The 22,305-nt window shown below is 43.9% G+C and overlaps 1 protein-coding gene across 1 annotated transcript in view; it reads left to right on the top strand.

The window, feature by feature from the left end:
• The window catches only part of LOC139054195 (uncharacterized), a 140,836-nt gene that overhangs the window by 103,213 nt on the left and 15,318 nt on the right, over positions 1 to 22,305 (top strand). The window contains exons 14-15 of the mRNA XM_070530873.1: positions 4,577 to 4,657; positions 15,021 to 15,083. Of these exons, the coding sequence (XP_070386974.1) occupies positions 4,577 to 4,657; positions 15,021 to 15,083 (144 nt within the window). The remainder of the gene's footprint in view (positions 1 to 4,576; positions 4,658 to 15,020; positions 15,084 to 22,305) is intronic.

The raw sequence follows: 22,305 nt of genomic DNA, 5'->3' as shown, positions 1-22,305 counted from the left end.
TAGGCTAACAAAGCAATGGTTGTCAGGTCAGGGAGCACACAGACACCTCCTCTTACTTTATTATTGCATTCGATCAGCTTTTCTATGCAAATTCAAATTGTATGCAATAGTCAAATTGATCCATTTCTGTTGGTGCAATAATGAATGGCCTATGGCACCCGCTGTGGTTGCTCAGTGGCTATGGTGTTGGGCTGCTGAGCACGAAGTCGCGGGATTGAATCCCGGCCGCAGCGGCCGCTTTTCGATGGGGGCGAGATGCGAAAACACTCGTGTACTTACATTTAGGTGCATGTTGAAGAACCCCAGGTGGTCAAAATTTCCGGAGACTTCCACTACGGTGTGCCTCATAATCAGAAAGTGGTTTTTGCATGTTAAACCGCATAATTTAATTTTTTAATGGCCTATGGCACCAGCTACTATGGGAATTGTGAGAAGATGTAGTTTAGATAGCCCAGCACGTTCAGCCAAAATGTTTTTCATTTGCTGTACAGTTAGTGCAGACTAAAATGTGACCAAATGGGAGCAAACAAGAGCGCATCTTATCATTTCTACATTAGTCAGTACACATTATAATTAGTGTGTGAAAAAAAAAAGTGTTCCTTTGGTCCATGTTCAGGCTCAAGCTGTTATTGTGCCTCTGGTGCAGTTAATATTTGTAGAAATGAAGTACTATAACAGTTATCAAACTGGTTCCACACCATCGAACCTGTTGAGCCAGTTTATCTCTGCACACTTGACCTTCCACCTCACATGTTGTTACACAATATGGTGAATGTAGACTATCAACAATGTCTTGTGTGGGCAAGTTCTCACCCTGAGTAATTGGAAATAGTTGGCACATGGCACTGGCATGTGGGGGACAGGACAGGATGTTTCATCGGGTTACAAGCATGTAAATTTAATGTTACATAGATGCAACAAACATATATGCTTCCTCTAGCCATTACTTAAGATAGCTGGCTTTATGTATTTCAAGTTGAACATACATACATGTGAATAACAGCAACTAAGAGGGCAAACATGTGATGATGGATGCGATACAAAAGTGTTGTCTGGGGAGGCATGCAGCATCAGATGCTTTTTATTATGCACATAATCACTTATATTATGTCTTTCTTTTTATAGTTATGATCTCTAATAAGTGCATGAAATTAGGCGTTGATTTTGTAAACATGAACGAACAAGTGGTACTGATTAAGTTAATGGGTGATTTTGTTCTTGCACAAATCAAAAATAGGAATTTCACAACAAAATGCCGCTAGCAATAATGAAGCAGTGTTGCGGTAGCTACATAGGTAAGTCAAAGGACAAAAAATGGAGAACTGATACCAGGCATTATATATGTAGATTGATACTGAGCCACGCTTAATAAAAATGATGCGAACAAGTCTTGAACAAATAAACACAGCTTGTTTCATATGCATTATAATGTGCAGAAGGCAATAAAAAAGCACCTAGCACAATCACCATGGGCAGGTTAAAACATCTTGCTAACAGAAATATCCAAAAATGAGACACCATTGCAAATTTTTTACCTCACTTGCTCAAGACAATACAGTAGGTGTTTGACAGATTTTTTATGAAACTGCTATGAGCGTAGCAATTGTGGCATTTCTGCAGAGGAGTTGTTAGGCAAGGTAGATATACTTTGCCACAATAGTGTAAGTTCGACAAGACTGGTCAATAAAAATGTATTTACTTTACTTTATTAAACCCCTGGGGACACTTGATTATATAGAAAATTTTCAAGTAGTCACCATTTAGGGCACTCTGATATTCGTCTCTCTCTCCCACTTTCTCTCTCTCTCTCTCTCTGTTTTAATATTCAAAATAGCACCTAATTCAAGATACTCATCATAAAGTTTTAGCCCTCACTGCAGCCAATATTAAAACCAAACGCGACGAAAGCGGCTCCAACGGCAGCCCTACTATCACATCGGATGGAAATGCCATGTGATGTAGTGCAGGACCAAGTTTCAATGGTGACCTGTCACAACAAATACTGATATGGCATGTTTTTCGTGATAAGCATCTGCTGTGACACGTCATCATTCAAACTTCGTCATGCACTACATCATAGGGTGTTTCTAACAGTTTCTAATAAAATACCATAGCAGCCTGATGTGTTGAAATGTGTTGAAAACATGTGGAAATTCAATAATTATCTTGAATTAGTGCAATTTTCAAGATTTTTTAGAAATGGAGTTGCATTAAAACGTGACGGCCTTCAATATTGCCATGACTCCACTCGTGGTTTTCATTTTTAAATAATTAGCACATTTTATTAATTAGCCCTTTTAAGCTTTTGTTAATAGCGATAAAATATGTCTACCTCACTTAACCACTCCTCCGCAAAAATTCCACGTTCACTACATTTAATAAAAAATCTATATAGGCTAAAAAAACACCATGTGTGTTTCACGTTTCTCTGTATTGCGCAAGTGCACGCAAGTGCTGCTGCTTAAGCAAAACAGGATACTGCATTGATTCTGCATGCAAATAGCCTGATATAATAAATCTCACTTTTTACCTATGATTAATTGTGGCACGGTTCTTCCGAGCTGCTTGTGCTTGCTGCCATGAATTTTGATGCATTTCCAGTCACATTGCTCAAGAAACAACAGTACTATAGAGATGTGAAAGTAAGCATTAATGTGCATGCCACAAAATATTTTTCTTTACATTCAGAATTATGTAAAAAAATTAACGTTATGGGCTTTTACGTGCTAAACCTATGATCTGATTTTGATGCATGCTGTAGTGGGGTACTCTAGAAATTTGGACCATCTGGGGTCTTTAACGTGCACCTGAATCTAAGTACACGGGTGTTTTCACATTTCACCCCATGGAAATGCGGTCGCCTTGGCCGTGATTCGATCCCGCAAGCTCATGCTTAGCAGCCCAAAACCTTAGCCACTAAGCAACCATGGCGGGTCAGAATTATGTTAAACTGCTTAATTGCAGCTCTTCTCTGGGAAAATGGGAAGTTATAGCACATGACACCTAAGAGTATTCTATCCCATACAATTTGTGCCACCACTACAGCAGCATTTTTACTCTCAGCTGCAGTGTTATGCTTATTGCTCCTATGGTTGCCTTCCAAAGTTTTTTCCATAGGCACCTCTTTTCTCTGCTCTTTATGTTTCCTGGTGTTGTGCCTTAAAAGGACCATGACACCAAATATTGGAACATGAACTGTGCATTGGCACTTGTGAGGTGAACCAGCCTCTTCAATGAGAAATAGAAATTTGCCATGTCTTATAAGCCATCTTTGTCTCCGACCTGAAGGCGTCCCCACCTCAACAGGTGCTTTTGGGACGCCACATGGAAAATGGCCACGATGGGAGCGGCCCAAATGTTTTTGTGCTTATAAAGGTTGCGACGGGAATTTAAGGTGCAGGCTCCTTTTCTCAAGCGTATCACCCCTGAAGGAAGCACATTTTGAAATTTTTTTTATATCGCACTAGGACCATACAGCAGTCTGGCAACATTAATGTTTGACATCACGAATCGCATTCTGTGTGGTTCCATTCTCGCGTGCTTGAGATCATTTCTGCAGGTGTTCTCTGGTTTATGATGTGCTTAACTTGCATTTGAAAGTATTGCCAGCACAGTGCATTGGCAGCACCCTTGCTGCAGTCGAGTTCTTTTTATGCAGCTGTTTCACTTACGAGAATTTTGGCATTCCTTTGGAGATTTTTGAAAAATACTTTGGCCATAGGGCACAGCTATAGTGGCAAATTTGAACATAGGTGCCTATAGTTTTTGGCATATATGCAGTATCTTTACCAAGTTGAACACACAGCATCTTACAACACACATCTTACAGGCTGCAAGTGGTGTGGGCCAAGTACGAAAAGAAACCTGTTTTGTTTAGCCTAATGCATTTCTCGTATCCACATCACCCAATATGCTTGCTTGAATTCTTTCAATCAAAACTGGTATTTTTTTATTTATTTGTTTCCTTTGTTCAGGTTTAGTATGAGCTGAAATACGTTTCAGAGATATCAGTTCTTGTTCAGTTAAAAATTTCCTTTATGGTGTCGGGCTGCTAAGCACGAGGTTGTGAAATCGAATCACGGCCGTGGCAGCCACATTTCAGTCGGGGTGAAATGCACCAGTGTACTTAGGTTTTGGTGCATATTAAAGAACTGGTGCTTCAAATTATTCCGGAGTCTCCCACTATGGCATGCCTTATGATCAAATCGTGGTTTTGGCATGTGAAACCCAATAATTCTTTTTTTGTTTCCCTATGTCCCTGCACTTCAAGTTGACCATTAATTCACCCCTGCACTGCGATTTACTAGCCTCCTGATTAGCTCAGATGGTAGAGCAACCACTCGAAAAGGTGTTCGTCCTGGGTTCAAATCCCAGAGTAGGACATATTTTTCTTCCAACTATGAAGCTTTCTTTCTGAGGAACCCATATGGGTTTCCTTTGTAGCTTCATGCTACATATAGGTGGATGACAGTTTTTCCTTTTATCTAACATATGGTCTGCCATCAATAGTCCTGGGAGCAATTTTTGGGGCCTTCATCCTGAACGTATGTAATTTACATCTTGCTTTAATTTTCAGAAGTGTCTTCCAAGTGGAAATGAGCAGAGGGACCAGGAGTTGCGCTCACTCAAAGACCGGCTCAACCTGGCTGTTCAAGAAGTAGGTTTTGTTGAGGCACTTGTTAAGAGCTTATTTTCATAATGTTAAATACACTTTACTTACTTGCATAAAAACTTGAGGTGAACCAGCCTCTTCAGTGAGAAATAGAAATTTGCCATGTCTTATAAGCCATCTTTGTCTCCGACCTGAAGGCGTCCCCACCTCAACAGGTGCTTTTGGGACGCCACATGGAAAATGGCCACCATGGGAGCGGCCCAAATGTTTTTGTGCTTATAAAGGTTGCGACGGGAATTTAGGGTGCAGGCTCCTTTTCCCAAGCGTATCACCCCTGAAGGAAGCCGAACACCAGGCCGGGGTACACTTGTGCCTATTTAAACGAGTGGGTGCCCGGCGGTGGTGGGAACCAAACCCACAACCTCCTGCAGCTGAGGCAGGTGCTCTACATCTAGGCCCATTTCAGATACAAAGTTATTGGATTTAATTGGCTCATATTGTCCAGCCATTCTGTCTGTTGTTACTGCAGGGAAAGATATCAATCAAAGTTTTGGTTTCTGTTGAAAAGATAGGTCAGCGCATATGGAATTCACATAGTACTGAAACCATTATACTTTTTAAAATTCTTTTGTGCTGTCATTTTTACCTAATTAAACAGGGCAAAAAAAAGAAAGAAAAGGAAATTGAACTATAAAGCTATTTAGCTAACCTGCTGTACCTGTGTTCTTGCAATTGAAAAAAAAAAACAAAGAAGCTTTGTGTAGTGCTTAGAGCTTTCAAGCAAAATTTGCCTACTTTAAATAAAATTGAAGCAGAGGAATGCGTTGGAGAAATCTGCATTATTTTGATTTTTTTCGGCAAGGTTGAGGTTTGGGCAATTGCAAGTTGCATGTTATTCAAGATTCATACCACGCCCATACTCTGAAAGGAGATACAGTTTGGTCTGATCAAGCCTGAATCTGCGACAAATGGCTGACCTCATAGAATCAAGTTGGGACTTAAACTTTCAAAGTGAATGGCTTTATTTGGCTCTTTCACTCATTTTCATGGTTGGACTTTTTCTACTGAAGGACTTTTTCTACTTTTTCTACCGTGTCTGAAAGTTTAGATGCTATGGTCGGTGGTGGCGATGTGTCACGTTTCCCCGGTGCCTGGGCTGATGATTGCAAGGCGTGTTCTTTTAAGAAGTCCTTTGCCTTGTCAAAATGCACCATTTTGTCTTGCCAGCTCACCACAGCTTCACTTAAATTGACTAACAGTGCATGGGATCTGCATGATTTTTTAACCGAATAGTTGGAGGAGTATCTAGCCACTGTAGAGTGAACAAGTGGAGAAGAAAGCACAGGTGCAGAGCTGATGTCTTGTTACTGTCGTCATGCTGTCATCGTTTCATTGGAATCATGCTGTCATCATTCTATTATCATCACACCATCATTGTCATCATGCTGTCATGCTGTCTGCCAAAACATGTTGGCGATAAACGCCATTATCAACATCAGCAGTGTACTTTGGAAGTACTGCTAGTGTGTCCATTTGATTTCTGTGGTTTGGATTAGCTATTTACTTTGACAACATTTTTAGATCATTTCTGCAGCAATATTTTTGTAAAATCTAGTTGGCACCCCTAGACATCAGTTGACATAAAGAAAACAAATCAGCGTATGCAGATACATGATTCACATTGTCTGAAATGAATTTTTGTGTCAGTGCTGTCACAATATATATATATATATATATATATATATATATATATATATATATATATATATATATATATATATATATATATATATATATATATATATATATATTGCAATGTTTTTCTTCCAGTTCCTGATGCATTATTTTTCTGCTTCACTTTATTGGTTATTACTATAAAGCAGAATGTATTTTAGACAAATATGCAAAAAAAAAGTCCCCCCAAAGTAATGCTGCAGTGGGACCTCTTGTTAACACATTCATAAAAGATGTCTGTTAGGCATCAATGGTGGGCACAAAATGCAGCATGCAAACATAACACATTAGTGTAGAAGTCATCTGTATTGTTAGCCAGAGTAGGAATGAAATTGAAATGAAGGAGAGATACATTATGAAACTGCAGCATACACAACAAGTGAGACACGAAGCAAAAGAAACACAGCACTTGTGTTACCTTTGCCTTGTGTCTCGTTTGTTGTGTGCGCTGCAGTTTCAGAATGAGTAGCTACCAATTCGCCCAATTTTCAGTACTTTTGGAAGGCGAGATAAGATAAACCGTAAGGCCATCGATATATACGAAGCAATGGTGTAAATTATGTGCTTATGAGAGGCAAACTGTAAAAAACAAAATATACTGCAGTCTAAAAAAATTTTGAGTGAGGAAAACCATTGAAATATTTTCGAGCAGGCAATGGTGCCAAGAGTATTTTAACAAAAATTATTAAGATTTGTTAGAGACATTAAATGGTGCCAAACATTATTTGACCAATGAGGTAGCGTGTTGCAGATTTTGAACAGCTAAAGAGCTGACTCTCTGCTTTCCATAATTTGTACAAGTCTTTGGTAGTGAAAAAGCTGCTCTCAGAGGAATTACTAGTGTTATTCGAATTACTTATGGTTTAAGATGCACAGAAGCATGGGATTTTGTATGAAACTAAATATTAATACACCAAGGTTATACTTAATGTGTTCAATCAATGAGAGTATATCAGGGCAGCTCTAAAGGGAAGCGAGCGACCCCCTAAAGCCCCCCTCCCTATGGACCTTCTCCTACCACCATGGAGTGCTTAGTGATGAAGTTTCTTTCTGCAACCCTAATGAAAATGGAGAATGATGTAATTCACACATACTGCTAACACTCACAGTGGTGGAACAGCCGTTAGACCTTCCAGTGCAGATTTTGGCACCGGCAGTATTGAACATACATCTATACATCATATAGCCTCAATATTGTCACAGTTGGTAATGTGGAAAGAAGAGGACGCTGATGGTGGCTTTGGAGACGACGAAGAAGAGTTAAGTGTTATTGCTGCTCTACACTTGCTTGCTCAGCCATTAAAAGTCATCTGTGAATAGACGCACGCTTCTTCCTTCCCGCAACATCATTGGTGGAGGTGCGGGGTAATCACTTGCGCAAGACAGAGCTTCGTAGCGGACATAACCTGGCTGCCATGTCATCCGAAGGAGAGAGTTCAACCAAGGCCCCATCGTCGCCAGCGACGGTCATCTTGGCCCAGCCTCGCGACCCTGGCATGTTTTCCGGGATTGACAACGTTGACGTCGATGACTGGTTGCAGAATTGCGAACGGATCAGCGCATACAACAGGTGGGATAACACGCTTATGCTAGCTAACATAATATTCTACCTCAAGAAAACCGCACGGGTCTGGTTCGAAACACACGAAGAAGAGATTACGAGTTTGGACCAGTGCAAACAGAAGCTTAGAGGTTTGTTTGGCAAGCCTGTCGGCCGCCAACTTGCTGCAAAGAAGGACCTTGGGACCCGTGCACAGACATCCACTGAATCTTATGTGGCGTATATCCAGGACATCCTCGCTCTTGCTGCAAATTGGATAACAATATGGCATAGGTAGACAAGTTGAGCCACGTTTTAAAAGGTGTTGCGGACGATGATTTTAACCTCCTTTGTTACAAGAATAAAGCAATGGCCAATGAGATCATTAACGAATGTTGCCACTTTGAAGAAGCGAAGAGTCGCTGTATAGTTAAACAGTTTACGCGTCTACCCAATTCCACAGCTTCGACATGCAAAGACATTTGTCCACCACGTGAGCCCACCTCCTGCGAGAACGTCGTACGTATCGTTCGGCGAGAAATCTAAGCAGCGTCTCCTGCCACGCCAGTGACGCAATACTTTGACGATTCCCGGCCGCTTGTGTCTCTCATCCAGTCAGTCATTCGCCAAGAACTTGCCAATGTGGGTTTTCATCCATCTGCTCCATCAGCCGTCATGACTTTGCTTTGTCTGCTGCCTCTGCCCCTGTTCACCAAAGCCAATACGGTCCATATCCGAGCTATCGCAACCCGGCCGAGTGGCGCACACATGACAATAGACCCATCTGCTTTTACTGTGGACGTGTGGGCCACATCTCTCGCCACTGTCGAAGTTCCTGGCCAGCCCACTCTCCACCGAGGTTGAAGACGCACCTGACAATGCTCGAGCCACCAGGACTAGCCACTCGCCATCACTACATACTTGCCGCTCCCGTTCACCCGAGCTGCGTCACTCTCCATCCCCAGCTAACCGCCGCCGCTCTCCGACGGGAAACTAGCTGGGGCAGCTCCTGGAGGTGACGCTGCTCTAGAACCCCAGCCTAAAATTCCTCTGCTGATTCTGCCTACTGATCGGAACCTTCTGGGCGTGGACGGTTTTCCCGTTACAGCACTCGTCGACACTGGAGCCCAAATTTCTATCACGAGTGCGGAGCTTCGAACGCGCTTGAAGAAAGTACTTACTCCTGCTCCGACTCGACTGCTCCAGGTCGCCGACGGTGGAACTCCGGCTGTGCTTGGAATGTGTACTGCTCGTGTCAGTGTCGCCAGTCGCCACACGTCCGCTTTGTTTAGAGTGCTCAAGCGTTGCCCTCCCAAAGTGATCCTCAGGACTCAACTTTTTGGCCACCCATTCTGCTCAGATTGACTGTTCAGCCGGTGTTGTACAACTTGACCTACCCCTACCTGTTCCCGTTGACCTTCCTGCTCAAGCTGCAACTCATCTTTGTCCCACAGATTTTATTCACCTGCCATCTCTAGCAGCAACCTGCATCCCTGTTTTAGCCTGCCCACCTGTACCTGCCAGAAACTATGTCCTTACTCCCGCGACTTCAGTCCTGCTTTCTCACAATGTCTCCGTTCCACACACCATCGTTTCTGTTGTGGACAATGGACATGTCTTCCCATCCTAAATTTCGGACAGTGCCCACAAGTACTTCCTCGAGGCATGTCTCTTGCCTCGTTGTCACCGTCACATGAGTGCCACATTTCCGTTCTATCTGTTGTGCCGTCTTCGATTAATGCCCATTCTTCGCCTTCTGCATCTGCCCTGACCAATGACTTTACAAAGATGATTGCACCGGACCTCTCAACCCAACAAGCCGCAGAGCTCCGTGGCCTCCTCGAGTTCTACTCCGACATTTTCTACCTGAACGATCGCCCTTTGTGTCAAACCACGGTCGTAAAGCATCGTACAAATACCGGCGATGCAGCACCTGTTCGCCGACGCCCATACCGGGTGTCGCCCTCTGAGCGACAAGTTATCCAGGGTGAGGTTGACAAGATGCTTGCCAAAGGGATTATTGAACATTCTTCCAGCCCGTGGGGTACCCGTGTTGTTCTCGTCAAAAAGAAGGATAACAGTTGGCAATCCTGTGTTGACTATCGTCATCTGAACACGATCACCAAGAAAGATGCTTATCCACTTCCCCGCATTGACGATGCTCTGGATTGTCTCCACAGTGCCACTTATTTTTCATCTATAGACCTTCGCTCTGGATATTGGCAAATTGCCGTGGATGAAATGGACTGTGAAAAGACCGCATTCATCACACCAGACGGCCTATATCAGTTCCGGGTAATGCGTTTTGGCTTGTGCAATACCCCGGTGACCTTTAAACAGATGATGGACATGCTCTTGCGTAGTTTGAAATGGTCCATCTGTTTGTGTTACTTGGATGACGTCATCGCGTTCTCTTCCACTTTTGTGGCTCATCTTGAAAGACTTTCATCTGTTCCTTCTGTTTTTCGCACCGCTGGCTTGCAGCTCAACTGATCCAAGTGCCACTTCGGTCACCGCCAAATAACCATGTTCGAACATCTCATCGATTCGTCAGGCATTCGCCCCGACCCCGCTAAAGTTCATGCTGTGCAGAATTTCCCTGTACCAACTTGTGCCAAAGATGTTTGCAGCTTTATTGGCCTTTGCTCTTACTTCCGCAGGTTTGTGGAAAATTTAGCCCATGTTGCCCGTCCCCTGACTGTCCTCCTGAAGGAAGACATTCCTTTCTGTTGGGGCTCTGAACAAGCATCTGCTTTCTCGCAGCTCATCACGCTGCTCACCACACCTCCTGTTCTCGCCCATTTTGACGCCTCCTCTCCGACAGAAATCCACGCTGATGCCAGTGGCTACGGCATCAGTGCACCTTTAGCTCAACGCCAATATGGGCACAACCGCGTTATCACCTACGCCAGCCGCCTCCTCTCTCCCACTGAGCGCAATTACTTGATTACTGATTGCGAGTGTCTCGCCCTCATTTTGGCGGTGGACAAGTTCCGACCCTACATATATGGTCGACCATTTACAGTTACAACCCATCACCACGCCCTTTGTTGGCTGTCCTCCCTCAAGGATCCCACCGGACTCCTTGGTCGTTGGGCCCTACGGCTGCAGGAATACACATACACTGGGTCTACAAGCTGGGTTGTTTACATCAGGGCGCCTACTGCCTGTCTTGTCATCCCCTCGATGTACCGGACAGTTTAGTGGATGGCGCACCGATCTGCATTCTTTCACTCTCAGCGTTGCAAGACTTTGGCGCTGAACAACGACGCGATGAATCATTACGGCCCATTATCGAATGCCTGCTCTCTGATCTGTCTTACCCATACCTTCACATGTTCGTGCTACAAAATGGCATCCTGTGTCGCCGCAACATGCACCCTGATGGGCCCGAGCTCCTAACCGTCATACCGTCTCATCTTCGACAGATTGTACTGAAGCAACTGCACGACGTCCCCACCGCTGAACGCCTTGGCGTCGTGCAGACCTATGACCAAATTTGGCGATGGTTTTTTTGGCCCTGTCTCAACCGCTCCGTCCGGCGCTATGTTGTGGCATGTGAGTCGTGCCAACGTTGGAAAAGACCAGCTGTGCCTCCTGCCAGTCTGCTGTAGCCTTTGGATATACCGACCGACCCTTTCTTTCGTGTTGGCGTTGAACTCCTCGGGCCATTCCCTATATCAAATTATGGAAATAGGTGGATTGCCGTCGCTACGGACTATACAACTCTCTATGCCATTACTAGAGCCCTACTGACCAGCTGTGCTACAGTCGTCGCTGATTTTTTGCTTCATGACGTTATCTTACACAACGGTGCACCTTGTCAACTTCTCATCGATCGAGGAAGATGCTTCCTTGCCAAAGTCATAGACGACCTACTTCGATCATGTTCTACTAAACACAAATTTTCTACCGCTTACCATCCTTACCAAACGTCTTACCAAATGCATGAACCGCACATTAACAGCAATATAGGTTTCCTCCGATCATCGCGACTGGGACATTGCTCTACCATTTGTCACGTTCGCCTACAATTCCTCGTGCCACGACATAGCTGGCTATTCACTCTTCTATCTCCTCTTTGGCCGTGAGCTGACTTTGCCTTCCGAGACTCTCCTTTCGACCACACTTGACTCACCGACAGAATACACTCGGGATGTTATAGCCACGGCGACCCAAGCATGCCAAATTGCCTGCATTCGTCTTTCTGCTTCACAGACATGCCAGAAGTGCCGTTACAACCAGCGCCATCACGACGTGGACTATGAACCAGGTGCTCTTGTGCTAGTTTGGTATCCAACTCGGCATGTTGGTCTTTTGGAGAAACTCCTCTCGCGATACTATGGCCCTTACCGCATACTTCTCCATGTGACCGTTGTAACATATGAAGTGTCTTCACTGGATGCCACGGTGCCTTCACCTCTCTCTGACATCATCCACGTCAGCCGTCTCAAACCTTACCTTTCTCAGACCGATGAGCTGCACCAATAAGGTGCTTTTTTCGACGGGGGTGATATCACAGTTGGTAATGTGGGAAGAAGAGGACGATGATGGTGGCCCTGGAGATGACGAAGAAGAGTTTAGTGTTATCGCTGCTCTAAGCTTGCTTGCTTACTCAGTCATTAAAAGTAATCTGTGAATAGTTGCACGCTTCTTCCTTCCCGTAACAATATTAACTGAAATAGTCAACAAATATAGCAGAGCCAGCTTGCATGCAGCATTCTGGATAAAAATTGCCAGGCTAGTTTCATCAGTTTTCAATAGCATTCCTTTCACTGTGCGCATATTGTGGTATAAAGCTGCTTCTACCATTTTGACTTGCAATAGGCGCTGTGCTTCAAGCTAGCAAAATGTTTGCCATGCTTCAAGCTAGCAAAAAAAGAACAAATGATCTTTGAACAAGAATGTGCAAGGAAGACCACGCCCTATAGGTTGTGTACTACTGAGCCCAAGTTGTAGTGAAGATGTCCAGAGGTTTCTTTACTTCTGACGTGCAAAGTCTCTCATGCATAACTGTGCATTGCGTCATCTGAAAACTGTTTAAATTACAACTAGAGGATGTCCTTTTCTAATCGTGCAGAGTTGCAAGGATGGCTCCCACTAATAGCAAATTATTTGCCAGTGGTTGCTAGCCTCTTTGTCTTTCCTTCTATTTTTCCTCCTCCTCCTCCTCCTAGCCAGTGGTTGAGTAAGCGTATTCTAAGTATTTCTAAAACATATTCTAGTTATCTCTAAAAGTGGCCCCATCAACAACTTTTATGAACAAAATGCCACTGAACATTCTCCCCTTGACAGAGCTCCACACAACATTAATACCAGAAATACAGAACTGCACCACAAAGGGCACAAACGACAAGACCACACAGCGGGAGAACATTGGAACCTTTGCCAAATAGAAATTCAACAAAAGAACGAAAAATTCAAATGTAGATCTCATGGCATTGGCTATACCTGTGGCTATAGATGTTCTGTTTACCTCCATGATGATAATAATAGCATGCTTTAGGCTTTAAAGTGAATCTTTCTTTGCCTGTTCCTTCAACTTTTCCACTACTTCTGCTACCTTGCCGAATAGCTCTTGCCAAATGCGTGGGTCATACTGTAAGTCATGTTGTCATACAATTGCCATCCCTGCAGGCTACAGTTTTGGACGATTGGCAAGTACTGGACATTGTGTAAACGTAGTGCAAATTGAAGGAACCCACGGTGACAGGTGATTCACATAAGCAGGGACTTGAGCTCCAGTACCAACAGGTTGTCGCCATGTTTTCATCGTCAGTTTATATTTCTTCATGCCTTTGTCATCATCCCTTTGTTGTCATGTCATTGTAATCCTTCCGCCATCTTCACTCTGTTGCTGTCACTATGTTGTTATATCACTGTCGTCACACCGCCATCCTTGAGCCGCCATCGTCATACTGTCACCGTCGTTCGATCATCATCAGCTGTTCGTCGTCATTCTGTTGTCATTGCATCATCATGAAAGAGTCGCCATAAGCCATCGTGGTTGTCCCATCATTGTCATTTTGTTGTAGTGATTCTACTGGTTGTCATCCCATGTCGTCCTGCCTTGTTGTCACAACAGTGTGGTCGTCATTCCACCTTGCCATCGTCGTCATTCAGCAGCATCATACCATTGTAATCATTTTAGCATCATCATCCTATTGTCCTCATTCAAGCCTCGTGATTCCCTTTGTCACACTGTTGTCGTCAGTCAACATCGGCATCACGTTGTTGTCGCGCTGTCATGCCACTCCAGGGTCTTCTTCCCATGGTCGTCATGCCATTATCATCATTCCATCATTATATGATGTTGTCATGCTGTCATGGTCATTCCATCTTTGTAATTCTGGCATCGTCATACAATTGTCATCATGCTGTCGTTATTCCAGCTCTGTCATTATTCCCTTTGTCAGATCATCATTGTTATTCCAGCATCAGCATCACGTCGTGATGCTGTCATCATCATACCAATGTTGCCATTCCATGGTCATCATGTCATTGCTTTCGTCATGCTGTCATGGTCAATCCATAGTTTTGTCATAGCGATTGCAGTGTCATCATCATTTCATAATCATCATACAGTCATCTTCATGCCATCGTGGTCATTCTGTTGTCATGCATAGCATGTGCATGATTGAGTGCGAACAAGTTTATGTTGAGCAAGGTGGTTTCCAGTGAAATTGTGTCCAACTGCATCATGTGGCCTCTCCTGGCAAATGATCGCTAAGAAGGAACAGTGTTCTTTACAAACACCAATGAAAGCTTCGTTTATACCGAATTCTGCAGTGCACAGGTTCTGCAGCTTTTTTGTTTCAATTTTACTAATGAGGCAGCACTTATGCTTTTTTAGTGCAGGCTTTGTGCTATTTTCTGCTAAAATGCTGTTTTGGAACAGGCTGGTACAATGGCCTGCTGTTGGCACAATGTGGCACAATTGGCGCAGCTGTTCCCACCACTACACTAACCAAATCTGTCAATGCATGAACAACTGTGAGCCATGCATACCATTTCCATGAACCGAAAATGAATGTCTTATCATTTTAATGTTAAAAAGAAAATTCTAGCTGAAAAAATGTTTTGAAACGGTATATATCCCCCAACTATATACTTTACCATTGCAATTTTTTTCAGGCACAGTCCAAAACATTGCTTGCAATGGAACTACAAGGGCACCTTGATGTTTCAGCAAAGGAGGTAAGAACCAAATTCCTGACATCATCCATTTGTTGTCATGTCATTGTCATCCTTCCGCCATCTTCACTCTGTCACTTGTCATTTGTTGTCCAGCAGAAAGTAATTAAGCAATTGAATTTGCATACATAGAGTTGCCCGCCGTAGTTGCTCAGTGGCTATGGCGTTGGGATGCTGAGCCTGAGGTCGCAGGATCGAATCCCGGCCACGGCGGCCGCATTTCGATGGGGGCGAAATGCGAAAACACCCGTGTACTTCGATTTAGATGCACGTTAAAGAACCCCAGGTGGTCATAACTTCCGGAGTCCTCCACTACGGCGTGCCTCATAATCAGAAAGTGGTTTTAGCACGTAAAACCTCGTAATTTAATTTTTTAATACATAGAATTGAATTTGCTTAATGAAGGGCGATTTAAAAGAAAGTGGAAACAAACATTTTAGGAAAAGTATTAAATGACTGCGAGGATTCTTTCTTCCTCACTCATTCCTTCAGTTCATCTGACACTAGATAGGCAAGTAGCCATTGCAGTTTGTTCATTAACTAAAGTTGGTTAGTTTTGAATATTTGTTCTAGGACCTATGCTGATACTGGGAGGCTAGATTGGTGCAGGAGGCTAGAGCAATTTATGCAAATTTAAAAGCCTTGTATTGTGCATTTATTTGTTGACAAAAATGTGCAATATTCTGCTCTAATTTTGAAAGGGTGCTTAACCTCTTACTGCATGATGTATCATATACAGGTTGTGGCATAATTATTCACACACTTCGATTGATAACTGTGCCTCTAATTTTTAACATTTCTTCGCATCGTTTCATGAAACAGTCCTTCAATCTCTCTTTTGTATTCGCGCTGTGTTACATGCTAGTTTAATTATTTTTTGGAAAATGGCATGCCCTAGCTCACATCAACCCATAATCTCATCACTGAGCGAGGTCAGCCACTCTCCTTTCATGATTGCTAAAAGGCTAAAAATTTACTCCAGAATTGTTCACCGGGCTCTGAAGTGTGGCCCACTTAAGGGCTTACCCTGCAGTAGTCATCCTGTCTCTGTTGTGACTTCTCAACTTAAAAAATTGTGAGGAAAAGAGTCGAATGTCAGCCATGGAGGAGCATCTGAAAGCTGGCCTTGGAGCAGAATCTGTTGGTGACAACGATGAGAAGAGCCATGCAAAGGAACCTCAAGATGTTCTCTTGCAAGTTCCAGAGAAGACATGGACTGACCTAGGTGGAGAGAAAAGGAAAATGGGAAAAACTGCTTTCAGTATGCATGGGCCATGAAGGGGAACACTTGGCAGCTGTCTTCATCATTGAGAAAATTTTCATGGTAGAGGCCGTTCCAATACTTGGAACTCCTGTGTGCTTGCTCCGACCTCGGAGCTTGGTGATGCATTCAGTAGGACAGCTTTCTGAAGCTCTCATCAGGCGTCTGTCGTGGCTTCAATTGGAGCAACTTCCATGGGCCAAATTTCTCCTGTGTTTTGGTCAAAAGGTGCAAATATCGACACTGACACATAAACACATTCTAGAGCCTTATTCACTGCCCTGGTACCAGTCCCACTTTGGTGAGCAGTTTTGGGCTTTGCAGTAGGATGGTACCCTAACACACAAATTGAAGAGCAAATTGACACCACAGCATTTGTCACGCTCTCATGCCTTGCTTCATTCTAGCTGAAGAGTGGCAAACTACTCCAATGGACTTCTATATGTGGGCTATTCTGGAAGATGAGGCATGTATCTGTCAGCACACCGGAATGGGGGCCCAGAAAAATTGTTGTAGCAAGCACGGAGAAAAATGTCACTTCGGATGCCTTGAGGGCCGCTATTGAAGCGTACTTACGATGTGTGAACGCCGTGATCAAAGCCTAGAGCCTATATATTTAATAAAGTGTTTTGTGCAGCATTACTAATATGTCAGATAAATGCTCCACAAAAGATTTCCTAATATTTTTTTTTATTCTCAATAAAAATATTAGGCATAAACCTTGTGACATATTTATGGCGCACACTGTAAGATACACATGTAACAACTTCTTGTAACTTAATAGAATGAACACCTACTGTATAGACTCGTTTAAGGGCCACATTTTAAGGCAAAAGCCTTAAGTGGCTCATGGACGGAAAAATCCGATGTCCAGTGTTATAAAAAAATTGACCGTGCGGCATTATGGCACCAAAATTCAGTGGCACCAGAATTGATGGGAGTCAAACCCACGACTATCGGTAGGAGCTAAACTGACGACCTTTGGTGTTAATTAAGGCAAAGTTAATTAAGATGGATTTACGGCACTCGAACCCATGAACTTTGTGGCTTAGTGACTATGGTGTTGTGCTGCTAAGCACAAGGTCACAGGATCAAATCTCGGCCGCAGCAGCTGCATTTTAATGAGAGGAAATGCAAAATTACCCATGTCCCATGCATTGGGGGTACGTTAAAGATCCCCTGGTGGTCAAAATTAATCCTGAGTCCCCCAGTAGGGCATGCCTCATAATCAAATGGTTGTTTTGGCACGTAAAACCTCAGAATTCAATCAATTCAGCCAATGACCTTTGGTGGGACCAAAATTCAATAGGAACAAAGTTGATGCTGCCACCATTGATGGTTGAACTCATGATTATAGATGGGAGTCAAGCCTATGACCTTTGGTGTTAATTAAGGTGAAGTTAATTGCTGCTCAGTTAATTAAGATATAATTAATTAAGGCACTCAAACCCACATCCTTTGGTGGGTGAAAACAAGTAATGAGAAGTAACAATGTATTTGAATGAAAATGTCAAGTAGTTTAATGAATGTCTCGTGAGCACGCAGGCTTTTGCCTTCATCCTCTTTAGTGTATGCTAAAGTGTGAATGTCAACTTTCTTCCTAATTATTACTCTTGAAAGCAGTGCTGAAAAAATAGCAGGGATTTTGTTGGCTCTTTATCAGGTCTACTGTGATGTTTTGAACAAGAAAGACATTCTGGTCCTTGCACAAGGCAAGCACTAATTGCTGTGTCATATATGATGCAGTTATGGGTTGTTTGATGGGTCAGAACAGGGATTTGTTTTGTTGCGAGAAAACAAATTTGGTGAAATAATATGCCATTTTTACAGCCCACACTGTTGATTAGAATCGTTATTGTGATGAATATGTCAGAAAATGAAAATGCCAGCTGTTTTTACTATATACGTAGCGTGGAAGGAGCCATGTACCAAGAATAGAGGTGCACAAATAGTAGTTTTTCAGATCAAAATAATTATGAATTGAATAGAATAGAATCGAATAGTTTTCTAATAGTTTGTGATTAATGTGCAGCCTTCTTACCATTCGTAACACTGGAATACCTCTGTTATTGTTGCACTGCACATTATGAGGCATGCTTTATTGAAAACACAAAGGAACTGTGTTCGAAACTCGGGGCTCTTGAGAGCATACCTGGTCGTGCATTATCATGTAAAGTTTAGAAGGGCGGCATTGTTGGCCAGATAATATCTGCGTATACTTTTACGACGAAATCAGAAATGTGTGCTGTCTGCGACAATGTCAGACAAAAATAAAAAATAGTTTATTTTTTCTCTAGTTCCAGTGATCACAGAAGTTGTTGCCAATACACATGTTGCATTTATAGATAGTACCAAACTATGCTGAATGCCCTGTCTAAACTGAATTTTGTTGCGAGTGATCGTGTTTAGCCAGAAATGTATGGCTGTCTGAGCAGCGCAGTGTGCTCTAGAATGTTATGTTCACTGTGGATGGGATGAAAGTTATTACATTTTTGCTTCAGTTTCGTCTCATGATGTATAGTGAATGACTAGACTTATTAAACTCTGTTAGAAAATTATTATACATTTAGAAAGTGAATATTTGATTCAAGGACCAAATTGAAAGGTGTATTCGATTTGAGGACCGAATCAAATAGAGAAGTGTTCAGTTCATTAGTCAAAAGTTTTCAATATTCGCACTCACCCTATCCGAGAGCTAAAGAAAGGAGCATCAAGAAAGAACTCTCACAGAAAGTGGAAGGAGATGTCTTTTCGGCTTATGTCAAGCTCCTGAAGCCTACATAAAGCAAAAATCCATATGAAAAGAAACACACTAAGGGATCCAGCTTATAATTGAACCTATGAATTATCCTATTGTTACGTGGGAAGATGCAGATGCGATGCTATATACAAGTATATTTACAGATTGATACGCTGCACTTGGCCTAAAGGCAACAGCCCGCGTTAGCCATAGATTGTCGTCGTCTTCACACCACTGGCCTCTTCATCCTTGGGCATCAGGAATACTGGTCTGTAGCACTACTCCAAGCGCCATCCTGGAGCAACTAAGGGCCAGGCTCAGAAGCAGTGTAGTAGGTCTTGAGCCTGCTGACGTGTACAACATCACTGGATGCTAGAGTAGCGGGTGAGGTAGAATTGACCGGAGCAATTTCGTAGGTCACTGGCATCACCTGGCACAGCACACAGTAGGGGCCCATGTACCGGGAAAAGAGCTTCTATGAAAGTTCCCCATGATGAGAGGGTGACCACAGGAGCATGAACACACTCAGCGAAAACTATGTTACGGTGGCGGGTGCAGTAGAGACGCTGCTGTGTATTTTGTGAGGCCATCAGTCAGGTGCACGCAAGCTGAGGTGCATGGTCGGCCAGGGCGATGGCGTCGCGCGCAGACTCGCACTACTCGTTGACTCGTTGGGATTGCAGCAGGAGGAAGTGAAGTATCAAGGGGCAAGGTTGGTTCGGGACCATACAATAGATAAAATGGAGAATGTCCAGTGGTGTCGTGGTGAGAAGAGTTGTAGGCAAATGTGACGTAAGGAAGGGTAATGCCCCAGTCATGATAGTCCTTGGAAATGTACATGGACAGCATTTCTGTGAAGGTATGGTTCAACCGGTTCGTCAGTCCATTAGTTTGAGGATGGTATGAGGTGGTCAGCTTGTGTTGAGTGGAGCATGAATGTACAATGTCTGTGGCAATTTTTAACAAAAAGTTATGACCACAGTCAATAAGCAGCTGTCGCAGGGAGCCATGAAGCAAGATGATGTCATGCAAGAGAAACTCCGCGACGTGAGTGGTGCAATTGGTCGAGAGAGCCCGTTTGATGGCGTAATCAGTTGTAATGGCTACCTATTTGTTGCCAGAGGATGACATGGGAAAGGGGCCAAGGAGATCTAACCTAGCACGGATTCGAATGGTTTCACAGGGATAGTGATCAGCTAGAGATGACCGGCAGGTGACACCTGAGGCGTTTTCATACGCTGGCAGGAATCATAGGCAGCAACATAGCATTGGACGGAGGGAGTGAAACCGGACCAATAGAAGCGGCAGCGAATGCGGTCATACGTCCAAAATACCCCAAGGTGTCATGCCGTGGGTGCATCATGGAGCTCAAAGAGCACGGTACGTCGTAGATGTTTGGGCACAACAAGAAGCTCAGATCCGTCAGGGAGGAAGTTCCTTCGGCACAGAAGGCCATCCTGAAGGACGTATCGGCAAACAGAGGCGTCGGTAGGTGAAGAGTGCATACGCTCGATGAGTGCTCATAGTAATGGGTCCCGATACTGCTCAATGGCAATGTTAGCGAAGGCAGACACAGAGAAAATGCTACTGTCGACGTCGTTAGGCTGGCTAGTCGGGTAGCAAGCCAGGCAATCAACGTCATTGTGGAGACGGCCAGATTTGTATACGACAGAATCTGAATATTCTTCTATGCGAAACGCCCAGCGACGAAGTCATCCTGTAGAATCTTTCAGCGAGCAAAACCAACAAAGCGCAAGATGGTCTGTGACAACCGAAAAGGGTCAGTCATATAAGTATTGACGGAACGTCGCAGCTGCCTGCACCAAGGCCAGACACACTCAGTGATGGAATAGTTGCGTTTGGAAGTTGAGAGAAACCTGCTAGTGTAAGCATGGTCATTGCCGCGCTGACATTGTGCTAGTACTGCGCTGATTCCCTGGCCGCTGGCATTGGTACACACTTCGGTAGAGGCAGAAGGATTGAAATGGGCCAGAACGGGAGGCATGGTGAGAAGGTCAATTAGATGCGAGAACGCAGAGGCCTCATTATTGCCCCACTTGAAAGGGGCGTCTTTCTTCAAACACTCGGTAATAGGTCGTGCGTTGGCCGCAAAATTTTTCACGAAGCAGCGAAAGTACGAGCAGAGGCTGATAAAGCTGCAGACATCCTTAACACACTTCAGAACAGGGAAGTGCATAACAGCACGAATTTTGCCTGGGTCCGGTTGCACTCCGTGCACATCAAGGAGGTGTCCAGGCACGGTAATCTGGCGACGGCCAAATTGGCACTTTGATGCATTTAGCTGCACACCAGCTCGACGAAAAACATCTGGGACTGCTGAGAGGTGCTCGAGGTGTGTGGCGAATGTGGGGGAGAATACCATAACGTCGTCTAAGTAGCACAGGCATGTGGAGAATTTGAAACCGTGAAGAAGGGAGTCCATCATGTGCTCAAATGTGGCCGGAGCAGTACATAGGCCGAATGGCATCACTTTGAATTGATAAACACGGTCGGGTGTTACAAAGGCAGTCTTTTCGCGGTCTATATCAACCAGTAGCCAGAGTGAAGGTCAGTAGAAGAGAAATAGCACCGTGGAGGTAGTCAAGGGCATTATCAATGCAAGGTAGGGGATACATGTCCTTTTTTGTAACTCTGTTAAGGTGCCGATAATCCATGCAAAATCGCCATGAGCCATCCTTCTTTTTCACCAGGACAACAGGTGATGCCCAAGGACTAAACGAAAGTTCAATAATGTTCTTGGCAAGCACTTTGCAAACTTCTTTGTTGATAACTTGACGCTCAGCCGGCGATACTCGTGAATAGGAGGGGCATTGCTGGTGTTTATGCAATGTCTGATAGCTGTTGTTTGGGCCAAAGGATGATCATCAAGGTAAAAAATATGGTGGTATAAAAACAGAACACGGCAGGGCTCATCAGCATGCACGGAAGGCAAGTCGGGCGCAATCATTCTCTGTAAGTCGGCGACAGTGCAAGTTGCAGACTGGAGTGCTAGAGTAGGGTCGGGTAACTGTCTACTACAATAGATGCTACTGTAGGATCCTCGAAGGTGCAAAGCTGGGCCAGAGACATCCCGCGTGGCAGCACTTGAGTTGTCAAGCTGAAATTGACAACTGGCAGGCAGACGCAGATGGTTGTAATAGATCAAACTGTATGAGGTACCATGATACCGTGTGCAAGGAGAACGTCTTGCATGGGAGTCGCGA

This window comes from Dermacentor albipictus, chromosome 1 (genome assembly GCF_038994185.2).
Source record: "Dermacentor albipictus isolate Rhodes 1998 colony chromosome 1, USDA_Dalb.pri_finalv2, whole genome shotgun sequence".
Taxonomy (NCBI): Eukaryota; Metazoa; Arthropoda; class Arachnida; order Ixodida; family Ixodidae; genus Dermacentor; species Dermacentor albipictus.
Note: the sequence above shows the minus strand (reverse complement) of the source record. Positions and strands in the feature narration are given on the sequence as shown.